This window comes from Miniopterus natalensis, chromosome 9 (assembly GCF_054644295.1).
Source record: "Miniopterus natalensis isolate mMinNat1 chromosome 9, mMinNat1.hap1, whole genome shotgun sequence".
NCBI lineage: Eukaryota > Metazoa > Chordata > Mammalia > Chiroptera > Miniopteridae > Miniopterus > Miniopterus natalensis.
This window is the reverse complement of record NC_142089.1, coordinates 2,572,501-2,583,857: the sequence shown is the minus strand read 5'-3', so window position 1 is coordinate 2,583,857 and position 11,357 is coordinate 2,572,501. Positions and strand designations below refer to the sequence as shown.

The 11,357-nt window shown below is 58.7% G+C and overlaps 1 protein-coding gene across 2 annotated transcripts in view; it reads right to left on the bottom strand.

The window, feature by feature from the left end:
• Positions 1 to 6,321: 6,321 nt before the first annotated feature.
• Positions 6,322 to 11,357, bottom strand: part of LOC107541919 (ciliogenesis and planar polarity effector 2) — a 21,782-nt gene continuing 16,746 nt past the window's right edge. Inside the window, exons 10-17 of one of the 2 annotated variants that reach the window (XM_087820079.1) lie at positions 11,329 to 11,357; positions 11,101 to 11,175; positions 10,838 to 10,927; positions 10,505 to 10,665; positions 9,174 to 9,332; positions 8,811 to 8,890; positions 7,512 to 7,634; positions 6,322 to 7,106 (exon numbers count right to left, since the gene is read on the bottom strand). The exon at positions 11,329 to 11,357 is cut by the window's right edge and continues 101 nt beyond it. In XM_087820079.1, the coding sequence (XP_087676205.1) occupies positions 6,949 to 7,106; positions 7,512 to 7,634; positions 8,811 to 8,890; positions 9,174 to 9,332; positions 10,505 to 10,665; positions 10,838 to 10,927; positions 11,101 to 11,175; positions 11,329 to 11,357 (875 nt within the window). In that variant the 3' untranslated portion in view covers positions 6,322 to 6,948. The remainder of the gene's footprint in view (positions 7,107 to 7,511; positions 7,635 to 8,810; positions 8,891 to 9,173; positions 9,333 to 10,504; positions 10,666 to 10,837; positions 10,928 to 11,100; positions 11,176 to 11,328) is intronic. The other variant, XM_087820080.1, reaches the window with a different exon arrangement.

Here is an 11,357-nt window from a genome sequence, read left to right as displayed (position 1 = left end):
TGCCCACACTCCCCACCCACCCGCACAGCTAAGCACCCCGAGGTCTCAACGCCCAGCGGGGCGCCGAGCGGGCAGGGCACCGCCCGCTGGACCCCTGGGTCCCAGCCCTGGTTTCTGCCGCCCCCTGGTGGCAGAACTGGGAAGGTTACTGCTGCCACTGGGGGAAACGAGTTCGGGAAGAGCGGTCGCCACGGAAAATAAAATGACAGCGACATTCATCACTTTAGTTTGTAAAGTACCTTCTCGGCCAGTCAGGAGCTGCACAGAGCAGACTGGAGTCAGATGGGGATTTGAGTCCTGATTTGGTTCCCAGCGGGTGATGTGACCTTAGGAACGTCGCATCCCCTCTCTGAGCCTCAGGCTCCTCATCTGTGAAACGGGTGACAAAACAGGGCTGTGGCAAGGATTAAGTGACCTCATGCTTGGCACACAGGCTGAACGGAAGACAATGACACCGCCCCTGTTATCACAACGCGTGCCAATTGGCCACACACCACCTCCCCTTCGCACAGGGCTTTTTGCAAAGTCCTTCCCCACCGTGTCCCGTCCTTTAATCGGCTATTATTTCCATTTAACAGATGAGGGGATTGAGGCTCCGAAAGAGAAGTCAATTGACCAGAGCACTGTGGCTTGTAAGTGGCAAAACAGGACTCACAGGCGGGTGTGCCCAACTCCCACCGCAGTGCCCGCTTCCCCACGCCCGCTGTGGAAACTCACGCACCTGAGAATTCCCCGAGTCCCATTGCCTCATGCAAGCAGCGGGCACAGCCTCTGCCCCCTGCAGCTCTTCCTCCACCTGCTCCCACGCCCACGCCACCCTCCAGACGCCAGGCCCAGCCGCGAACCCCCCCTCCGTCCTGACCCCGTCCCCAGCCCGCGGGGCGGCTCACGAGCCAAGAGCTGGCAAGCGGCTTCCAAAGGTCCCCGCCTGTCCCCCTGCCCCCACGCGAGCAGGCCACGGCTCCTCCGGGCCTCGCCGCTCAGGGGTCAGGCTCCGCAGCTGCCCTTCCTGCCCCCGCCCCGGTGTGGGGTGCAGCCCCCAGGAAGCCCACCTCTGTCTAACTGCGCCCCTCCTGCCAGGGCTCCAGCCTGTTCCCTCTGGTTCTTCCTCCAGGGGCGTCAGCAGCACAATCCGAGGCCCAGAGAGAGGGACCCTGGAGTGGGGGAAGGTCACGCAGGGACAGGAAGTTGGAGCCGAGCCCAGGTTCAAATCTAGGTCAGGGTGGCAAGAGTGGCCGAGCCAGTCTCCTGGAGCCGGGCGGGGCAACCTCGCCCGCTGCCCGCGGGCGCCGGGCACACCCCCTCCCCGTGTGGCTCCTCAGGGGCTGCGGTGGGAAGCAGAGCAGATCTGCGGGGGTGAAGAGTTCACGCTCAGGATTCATGCGGAGCTGGGCTCGAACCCCTTGGGACCATCTCTACCCTGGGCACCGCGCTGGGCACCAAGGCCACCTCCAACGTCCCGCAGACTGAGCTCCTGTCCTCATAGAGCTCCCAGTCCAGTGGGGGAGGTGACAGTAAGCAGATTAATAAATGGACAAATAAGGAAGCCAGAGTGGCGAGCTGGAGGGCGGTGAGACCCCACCGGCGAGGGGGAGGGGAATCAGGGACGTTCTCCTGAGGAGGTGGCATTTGAGTGGGCGCCTCAATAACAAAGGAGCCAGACTTCAATCCAAAGGGAGATGAGCAGCCGGGGCAGAAGCCCGGGACTGGACGAGCTTGGAGTCTGAAGACCAGCTAGAAAGACGGCCGGGCCGCCGGCCTGTGTGGGGCTCTGGGGTGTGGGCTTGCCCAGGGCCTTGCTCACTGATGTCAGTTTTCTCCTCTGTAAAATGGGATCTCCAATGCCGCTTGCTATGGAGAGGGACGCGGAGGCCTCGTCCCAGGGGGTGGGCCTTCAGTGTGCCTGGCGTTTTATCGTCGCTCTGATATCAGCTCCACCCAGGGCATCCTTCAGGGTTTAATTCCAACATCACCCCCAGCCCAAAGCCCTTTCTCACCAAACTTCCTCCAGCCACGCAGATCCCTGAGCCTGGAAGTGCCGGCCCACAGCTAGGCTCTGTTGGCATCAGAAGGCAACTCTAGCCCAGCCGGTGTGGTGTGGCTCAGTGGTTTGAGGGTCATCCCATGAACCAAGAGGTCGCTGGTTTGATTCCCTGGTCAGGGCACATGCTGGGTTTTCGGGCTTGATCCCCAGCAGGGGGTGTGCAGGAGGCAGTCGATCAATGACTCTCATTATTGATGTTTTTATCTCCCCCTCTCCCTTCCTCTCTCTGAAATCAATAAAAGAAAAAAACAGAAGAAGAGGAATCGCTGGGTCAGCGTGTAAGCATATGCTCAGCTTTGGCAGGTGCAGCCAAACTGTTTTTCAGAGTAGCTGTGCCAATTTACACCCTGCCAACAGTACAGCGGAGGTCCTGCCGCCCCGCATCCCGCCAACTCTCACGACTGCTGGGAGCCCCTGTCCTGGGCATCCGCGCTGTGGGGCTCCACACTGGCGGCTGCGGAGGCGAGTGCCTGCTGGGGCTCGTGGTTCCCCCTGAAAATGAACAGTGTGCCCCGAAAATGAACAATGGAATATGATTTTTTAAAAAGTTTCATTCCAGGATAAAATGCAAACAATAGGTTCAGAGTTCAGGGACTTCGGGGAGGGGAGCGCAGCCGGATCCCCGTCAGCGCTGCACAGAAGGGGGTTGGCACTGGGTGCTGGGGGCTGGTACTGAGTGGGAGGCGCTGGCACTGGGTGGGAAGGGGGTTGCAGGAAGCCACTGAAATGCACTCCTGAAGTTACCTGGTTTGGAAACTGGCTGAGCAGATGGCCCCAGGGGGTAGAATCACTGCCACAGACGTGCCCACTCCATCTCCTATCCTGCCCAAATACCACCCCACCTCCCTCCTCCTCCTGCAACAAGCAAAGGCAGGGCCCTGTGTCCTTGGCCAAGGCCAAATAGCAGGGCAGGGCCTGCTGGGCAGAGCCAGGTACCACGGAGAGGGGCTCTCTTAACGCACCTTGCTCAGATCCACCTCCTGGGCAGGTGGTTATGAGGGGCACCTTAGGCACCTTAGGGCCTGGGGCACCTTAGGCAGCCCTGCCCTCCCTGCGTGGCTACATGACCTCCAGGTCGGCCACCCCCACCACAGCCCCCAGTAAGCTAGTCCAGAGGTAGGTGCCAGCCGGCATCCAGGTATGCCAGGGCAGGCTGAGGGCAGGAGAGCCTGTTTCCTCTGCTTGGCCAACCTTGCCAGCCTTGGCTCTCCCCGTGCAGAGTCAGCCCTGGACGCAGAGGCCCTCTGGTCTTCACTCCCGGCAGGAATCCTGTGCTTAGGCTCTCCCAGTTGCTTAAATCCTCAAGACGCAGAGGCCTCACCACCTTGCAAGGGCCCCCGAACTCTGGCTACGCAGCTCTGACACAGCGGCAGTAACCACCTTTTGCATCTTCTCATGGGCCAGGCACTACAACAACCTTACATAGTTTATCTCAGTGGCTCCGTGAAGGAGGCATGGTTATCACCATCCCCACTTCGCAGAAAAGGTCACTGAGGATCAGAGCCATGGTCCTGCTTAAAATCACACACACACACTCACACACACACACACACACACACACACACTCACACACACACACCACACACACACACACACGTGTGTTTCCTACCTCTGCCCAATAGGAGGCCAGGAAGCAACGGCACCTCAACATCCATGAGCACACCTGGCAACCAGACCTTGGTTCCTAAGTACCACTCACCATAAAGGAACCACACACTTTAGAGAAATGGCTGGTTCTACTCCGGAGGCAGGGAAAACACACGATGAGCTGAGAGCATCTTACGGTGCCAGAAAGTAAGGGAATGCTCAAAAAAACAAAGGACGGGAAGACATCCAACAGACCGAGGAACTGATCTGAAAGAGCTCCCAATGGCCAAAACTGGAACAATTTACACAACAAAATAAATACCTTAGTATTGAATTACAGCCCAAAGGATAAGGTAGGTAAATGCACAGGTCCATGCTGAAAGAAATAAATGATTGGTTAAATAAACGGGGGGGAGGGGGGGATCTTTCTTACAAAAGAATTTCAAATAATATATGTACCTACATCCTCAAAGGAGGTGGAGCTGGCCTCCTACCCCACCTCACATGCACTGTAGCGTGGGCTCCAGTTGCCGCCACAGAACAAAGCCTGCTCAGCCAGTGTGGCTCAGTGGTTGAGTGCCGACCCAGGAACCAAGAGGTCGCCAGTTCGATTCCCAGTCAGGGCACATGCGTGGTTTCAGGCTCAATTCCCCTACAGGAGGCAGCCGGTTGATGTTTCTCTCTCATCGATGTTTCTCTCTCTCCCTCACCCTTCCTCTCTCTCTATAAAATTAAAATTTTTATTTTATTTTTTAAAAAGAAGATAAAGAACAAAGCCCGGCAGACACCAGCTTAACCGTGTAATCAAGGTTAACGTCACCAGGAATAAGTCACACGCCCCCTGAGGTCCCGCGATGAGACAGGCGCTGGGCCTGCCTCTGTGGCATCCTTGCCCGAACCCATAGCTCCCGTTCAATCACGAGAAAACCGCCGGATAAACCCAAACGGAGGGACAGTCTAACAAAACACTGGCCACAGCGCCTCAGAACTGTCAAGGTCATGAAAAAAACCAAGGAGGGACTGAGAAGCTGTCCCAGCCCAGAGGAGACTGAGGCCAGACGACTAACTGCAATGTGCTTCCCAAACCGGGTCCCGGGACAGAGAAAGGGCGTTAGCGGAAAAACTGGTGAAACCCGAATAAAGTCTGGAGCTCAGTTAATAGGCACGTACCCGTGTCGGTTTTTTCGTTTTGACAACTACCATGGCAATGGGAGATGTTGACAACAGGGGGAACCCAGAGGGGTGTAGGGAATGCTCTGTACAATCTTTGTAACTTTTCTGTAACTGAAAACTTTCTTTTATTTAAAAAAAAAACACCTTTTTTAAATCCTCACCAGAGGATATTTTTTCCATTGCTTTTCAGAGAGAGTGGAATGGACCGGGAGAGGGAGAGAGAAACATCGATGTGAGAGACACATCAACTGGTGGCCTCCTGCTTACGCCGTGACCGGTGCCGGGGATCGAGCCTACGACCCAGGTACATGCCCTTGACTGGGAATCGAATCCGAGACCCCTCGGTACGCGGGCAGAAGCTCTAACCGCTGGGCAATACCTAGGTCAGGGCCACGACCTCCTTTCGAGGGCTGAAGGATGCTCCCATCCCCTCAAGTGTTCTCTGTTCCCTGGTCCTCCCACCCTCTTGGGTGACTTGGATTACAATGAACTGGCCTCCCCCGCGTTTACCCTTCCTTTGCGACAGCCACCGATTCCTCTTGGGGATCCATACGGTTTCAGGGCAGACAACTCCCCAGTCTGGCCCCAGGGATAGAGCGCACACACCACCCCCGGCCTCCGTCATCAGCCCAGAGGCAGCCATGGGACCCAAGCTGGTCCAATCAGAGAGCAACCCAGGTCTTTGAGAAAGTGGGGACAAAGACAATTCCCTTCTTCCACGTCGGATGTGACTGAAGAAGTCCCTGGGAGACGGGGTGAAGTTGACACAAATAGAGGAAACGTGAAGAGCTGGGTCCTCACTGACAGCAATGAGCCACTGGATCGAGCCTTGCCTGAAGCCCACCCTGGCTCTATACTTCTTTACATCTAAATGCCTGGGACCTATGAATGTCATCTCTAGATGGGATTTAAGTTAAGAATTATAAGATGGATTTAGGTTATTAAGATTTAAATGAAGAATTAAGAATCTGGGCGGGCCCCAAATGCAATCACATATATCCTTATAAGGGGAGGCAGAGGGCTATCTGACACCACACACACACACACACAGACACAGAGAAGGCAATGTGACCACAGGGGCAGAGGCTGGAGTGACAAAAGCTGGCAGCCACCAGAAGCCAAGCTAGACAGGAGCAGTTCTCCCCTGGAGCACGTCTCCACTCCAGCCGTGGATTTGGGCCTAGTGATACCAATTTCAGACTTCTGGCCTCCAGAACTCTGAGAGGGCAAATTTCTGTTGTTTCATATCACTTAGTTGGCAGGAATTTGTTACAGAAGCTGTAAGGAACAAGTATAGCCTGGCTGGTGAGGCTCAGTGGGTGAGCGTCAACCTATGAACCTGGAGGTCCCGGTTCGATTCCCGGTCAGGGCACAGGCCCGGGTTGCAGGCTCGATGCCCAGTAGGGGGCGTGCAGGAGGCAGCCGATCAATGACTCTCATCTGATGTTTCTCTCTCCCTCTCCCTTCCTCTCTCTGAAATAAATAAAAAACATATTTAAAAAAAGAATAGAAACAAGTACAAGAACTAATAAATTCTTTTTAATATTTCAGCCCATTTGAATCAGCCCAAAGCAGTCTAACTGAAACGCCGCTCCTCCCACCCTCCTCTGTTAAGAAGGGAACCTTACAGGAGGGCAAATCCCCAACGGGAGGCAGCCGAGCCCCTCCTGCTCTTCAGCTGGGGAAACGGGGGGGGGGGGCGCGCAGCAGATGGCGCACAGGCTCCAAGCAAAGGCAAGACGGGAGTTTATTTACAGATAAGTCACAACCAGGGCCCACTCAGGCTCTGGCCAGAAGACCCCACATACATATAGGCTGTGGGGCCCATTAGTACCAGAGCCTTTCCCCGCCAGGCCCCTGGTAAAGGGACCAAGAGTCAGGCAGGGCCAAGGACATGGAAGGTGGGAGGCCCCAGTCCTTGCCAGGTACCAGAGGTCACCTGTTGCGACCCCCATGCCAGAGGAGGAAACTGCCCTCGGCCCTGAAGCGTGGACACTGAGAAGCCTGGGACAGCTGTACCCTCGATGCCCAGCCACGGGGGGGAGGTCCCGGCGGCAGCGGCTCAGGGCACGGACACGCTGCGGGCCCCTCCGGACCTGTCCAAGAGCGAGCGTGGAGGTGGTGTCCCGGGCCACGGATGCCCCTTACGCAGGGGGCTCCCCCAGTTTGCTGGTGACGCTCGTGACCCGCTTGTTTTCCCGGAGGTTCCGGAGGCGGGCGCTGAGGCTGCTGATCTCCTCCACGTAGGCCTGGGGCACCCAGCCCTTCTCGCCATCTGCCAGGCGGACCCCCTCCAGCCAGCCTGGGGGCACACAGGCCAGGAGCAGCATCAGTGGCATCCGAGGGCCACCAGGGCCGGGTCTATGAGGGGCCCTGATGTGAGCCTCGTCTGCACCCCTGGGGCCAAGGTGACACCAGCTCAGCACCTCCCAGCTCCAGGAAGGACCCTGCCTCTAGCAATCTCGTCGAGGAACTTGTGACCCGTTTTTCCCGACATCCTCAAAGGTATTTCCCACGTTCCCCGTCAGTCACTCTCAGTCCCACATCGTCACAAGGAGGAAGTGCCTCCTCTTGTCTAACTTCATTCCTGCACGCTGCGGTTGGCTGCCACCTGCATAACCTTGCCCTGTGATGTCTTAGCCACCTAGCGACCTCCTGCCACGGGAGCCCATCGGGGAAGACTTCCCGGGAGGCCCCTCTCACCCACCGTCACTGGTCCGGGTCCTCACGGCCAGGATGTCCGTCTTCTCCAAGGTCAGCTCGTCCGGCTGCAGCGCCTTGTATGTCCGGACACACTGAACCTGGGGGCGGTCTGACAGCCCCAGAGACACTGAGGGCGTCCCCAGGGCATGACAGGGAGGCAGGGAGGGGCAGAGGAGGAGGGGGTGGGAGGGTGGCCGCTGCTGTTCCTTGTCCTCTGACCCTCCCTAGCCCACTCTGGCCACGCTTCTCTCTCACCCTAAACACGGGCCTAGGTGAGTCCAGTCCCCCCCAGCTGCGGTTACTGTTTCTGCACCCAGGGCTCTCTCCTCCCCAGCTCAGCCCAACACCTTGCTCCTGACTCCAGGTCAATGTCCAACTGCCTCCAGAAACCCCCACAAACAGTAATGGTCCCCCCACATGCCCCCAATGCTATTCTGATACCCCCTCCAGGCTGTCCTCTTCAACCGGGGTTCAGGCGACATCGCTCCCCCATTTATAACCCTCCAGGGCTTCCTGATCCCCTTAGAAGAAAATTCAGAGTCCTTTCCACAGCCTACAAAGCCCTGGGGGTCTGGCGTCACCCCCTTGCTAACTGCTTCTCCTCCCCCCTTCTTTCCCTCTCCCCCTCACTCCTGAAGCTCAGCTGCACCGCCCACCCTGCTGTTCCTCAGACACTCTTAAGCTCCCTCCTGCCTCAGGGCCTTTGCACTGGCTGCTTCTCCTCCCAGGAGTGCTCTCCCCCAGACCTTTTCATGGCTGACCCCCTCCTCCTCCAGGGGCCTTCCCTGACCCCCTCTCTGGAATGGGAAGCTCACCCACCAGCCTAAGCCAGGTTCCTGGCTCAGGCCAGAGAATCGGTTCCAACCCAGGCCCCGGCTCTTTCTGCTGCACCACATGGGCTGGTGGTATTGGGAAATCCACAGGCTTTGGGGCCAGACTGGCTTGAACCCCAGCCCTGCCACTTCCTAGTTGGGTGAACTTGGATGAGTCACTTTACCTCTCTGAATCTCTGTGTTCTAACCTGTAAAATGGGCTTCTGCGGGGATGAATTGGGAGAACGTTCATAAAAGGCTTTGTCACCTCCAGGGGCTGCCTGTGTGCATGGGGTCGGCCTGTCCTGTGCCAATTCCTCCTGTCCTTCGATGTTCTGCATAGCTGCCCCTGACCACCCAGGCCGGCTGATCTCTCTCCCTAAAGCCCCACCGGCCATGTGGCACCCAGGACAGGAGGGAAGGGGGAAAGCAACGAGGTGCTCAGTCCAGGGGATGCGGGCCTTGGAGGGAGGAGGGTGGCGGGTTGCTACCTTCCCCCTCGCTGATGACCTTCCTGTCCTCCTGGGGGCTGGAGGGGCACATGGCGGAGATCCACCGCTGCTTCTCACTCCTGGGGAAGGGATGTGAGTTATCACAACACGCAAACTGCATTTCCCAGGGCCGGGGTGGTGAAAGGGCTGGGAAAACGGGGAGTGACGTCCAGACCAGGGCCCAGGTCGTGTCTCCCCCACCCCGGGACGCACCTCACAGCCCTGTGCCCTCTCCCGCCCTGAGCATAAGAGCAGAGCAGGCCCAGGACCCCCTGGGTGCCAGCTCTGCCCATGTCCTGCCTTAGGCCGCCAGAGAAAAAGGCCAGCGCCTGCCTGGGGCGGGGACCCCCCAGGCCCACTCACTCCGTCCGGGCCCTCAGCAAGAACTGGTGCTTGGCGTGCTGCCCGTGGAGGAGCTGGAGGAGGAACACGTGGCCAGGGATGCCCTGGGGCTTCAGGCTCAGGTCCTTCACCTGCAGCTCGGCCATCTTGGCGTGGACGAAGACGGCGAACTTCCCGAGCCTGCAGGACCGGGGGCGAGGTCAGCCGGGCCGGCCCGGGCTCCCAGCCTCACCTTCAGGACCGGCCGAATTCTGATGAAAGGGAGACGAGCTGCCCTGGCCGGTGTGGCTCAGTTGGCTGGGCGTCGTCCTGCGCATTGAAAGGTCGCCGGTTCCGTTCCCGGTCAGGGCACAGGCCCGGGTTGCAGGCTCGATGCCCAGTAGGGGGCGTGCAGGAGGCAGCCCATCGATGTTTCTTTCTCATTGACGTTTCTATCTCTCCCTCTCCTTTCCTCTCTCTTTAAAAAAACTTAAAAATATATATTAAAAAACAAACAAAAACAAAAAAACCCTGACCAGGTAGTCATCAGGATGTATCCTCACTGGCCTGAGGGCTGCTGTGAGCACACAAGTTCCACCCATCTCTTTGTCCCCAGCACGCATCGGAGGGCCCGGCACAGAACAGGGGCTCAGTGGTGCTCTAATGAATGAACAAATAAATCAGGAATGAACTCCTCCCATCGCAGAAGACGCCGTTCTTCATCCACCCAGCCTCAAAGGCCTCCCTCACTCAGGAAACCGTGTCCATCACCCCAAGCTTATAATAACCACAGCGAATGCGAGCGAGCGTTCACCACGTGCCACGTTCTTTCCCTGTATTATTATCACATGCCCGGTAGCCTCTGTGTTGCAGATGGAAGGCAGGATGGCGCAATGGTTACGAGCTGGGATCGGGCATCAGACACACCTGGCCTCCTGACTCCTGCACTCAGCGGCTCCAAGACGCTGAGGATAACAAGGGAGCCTACGTACCAGGGAAGTACTAACAGGACAAAAGGGAATAATCCAGAGCAGGCCTGGGGGGCACAGGCGCACAGCGAAGGCTGGCTGTTGTCACCGTGACTCAGGCGGAGCTGGGGCTCCAGGGCTGTGCTCTTAATCCCTGCTCTGATCGGCTCAAGCTCAGAGCAGCTTCCAGTCCTTTGTACAGAGTCTGGCCCTTGAGTCTAGAAGATGAGCTTGCCCTGAATCTCTGCCTTTCCTGCAGGAGCCTCCCAGGCCCACGGTGCCGGCAACACAGCCTGGCACAGGCTGGGGCTCCCCGGCCCAGGAACGGACTGGTTGGGAGCCCACTACTGGGGAGCAAGGGAGCCCAGCTCCGATCTACCTTCCCGCACACCCTGCCCGACTCACTCCTTCCGCCGGGAGAGAAGCAGGCAGTCGTTGAAGAGGTGCAGGTAGACGGCCTTGCTGGACAGCTTCAGCTTGGCCGGGGGTGCCGCGGGCAGCGGTGCCAGCTCCACCAGCTCCCCGTGCCGCACCAGCCAGCGGGCCTGGGAGATCAGAGGGAAGATCTGGGAGGGCAGAGAAGGCAAAGACGGGACGGGTCAGGCCCAGGGCAGCAGGGCAGAGAGCACGGGCCAGGCAGGGCGGGGGTGGGCAGGGATGAATGGCCAGCAGCCCCCAGGGAAGGAGGGAACTGGAGCTGCCCTCTGTGTGCCCGTCCCGCCCGCTGCGGGCATGCACCTTGCCCTCAAAGTGGATCTTCTTGCTCAGGTGGATGAGCTCCTCTGTTCTCTTCATGGACTGCACGCTGGCGTTGCATTCCTGGACCAGCTGGGGAGGCCGTGGGTGGGTCACCTGCGGCCCCACAGCCGCGGCTCCCAGAGCCCAGCCTCGGCCTCCCGCCTGGGGACCGGAAGCTCTGAAGGCTAGGGCTCTCTTAGGGACACACCGGGGCTCTGGGGAAGCCCTCGGACGCCAGATGGCCCCTGCCTGGCCCAGCTCACCTCCTTGAGTGCATTGAAGGCCTTTGTGGCCATGTCTTCATCCTCAGAGCCTTGGGCTGTCCGCTTCAAGATGTTCTGGAGGGTGGGGTCAGGGCAGTGAGGCAGGCCGGGACCTCCCCCCCCGCCCCGTGACCCTGCCCACCCGTGGGTGCCCAGAAGGGGCTGTGGAGGTGCACGGCGGCCTCTCCCGCGCCCAGCCCTCCCTGTGGCCTGCTGCCCGCTAAGTACCTCCACCAGCATCTTGAGGCGGGTGATCC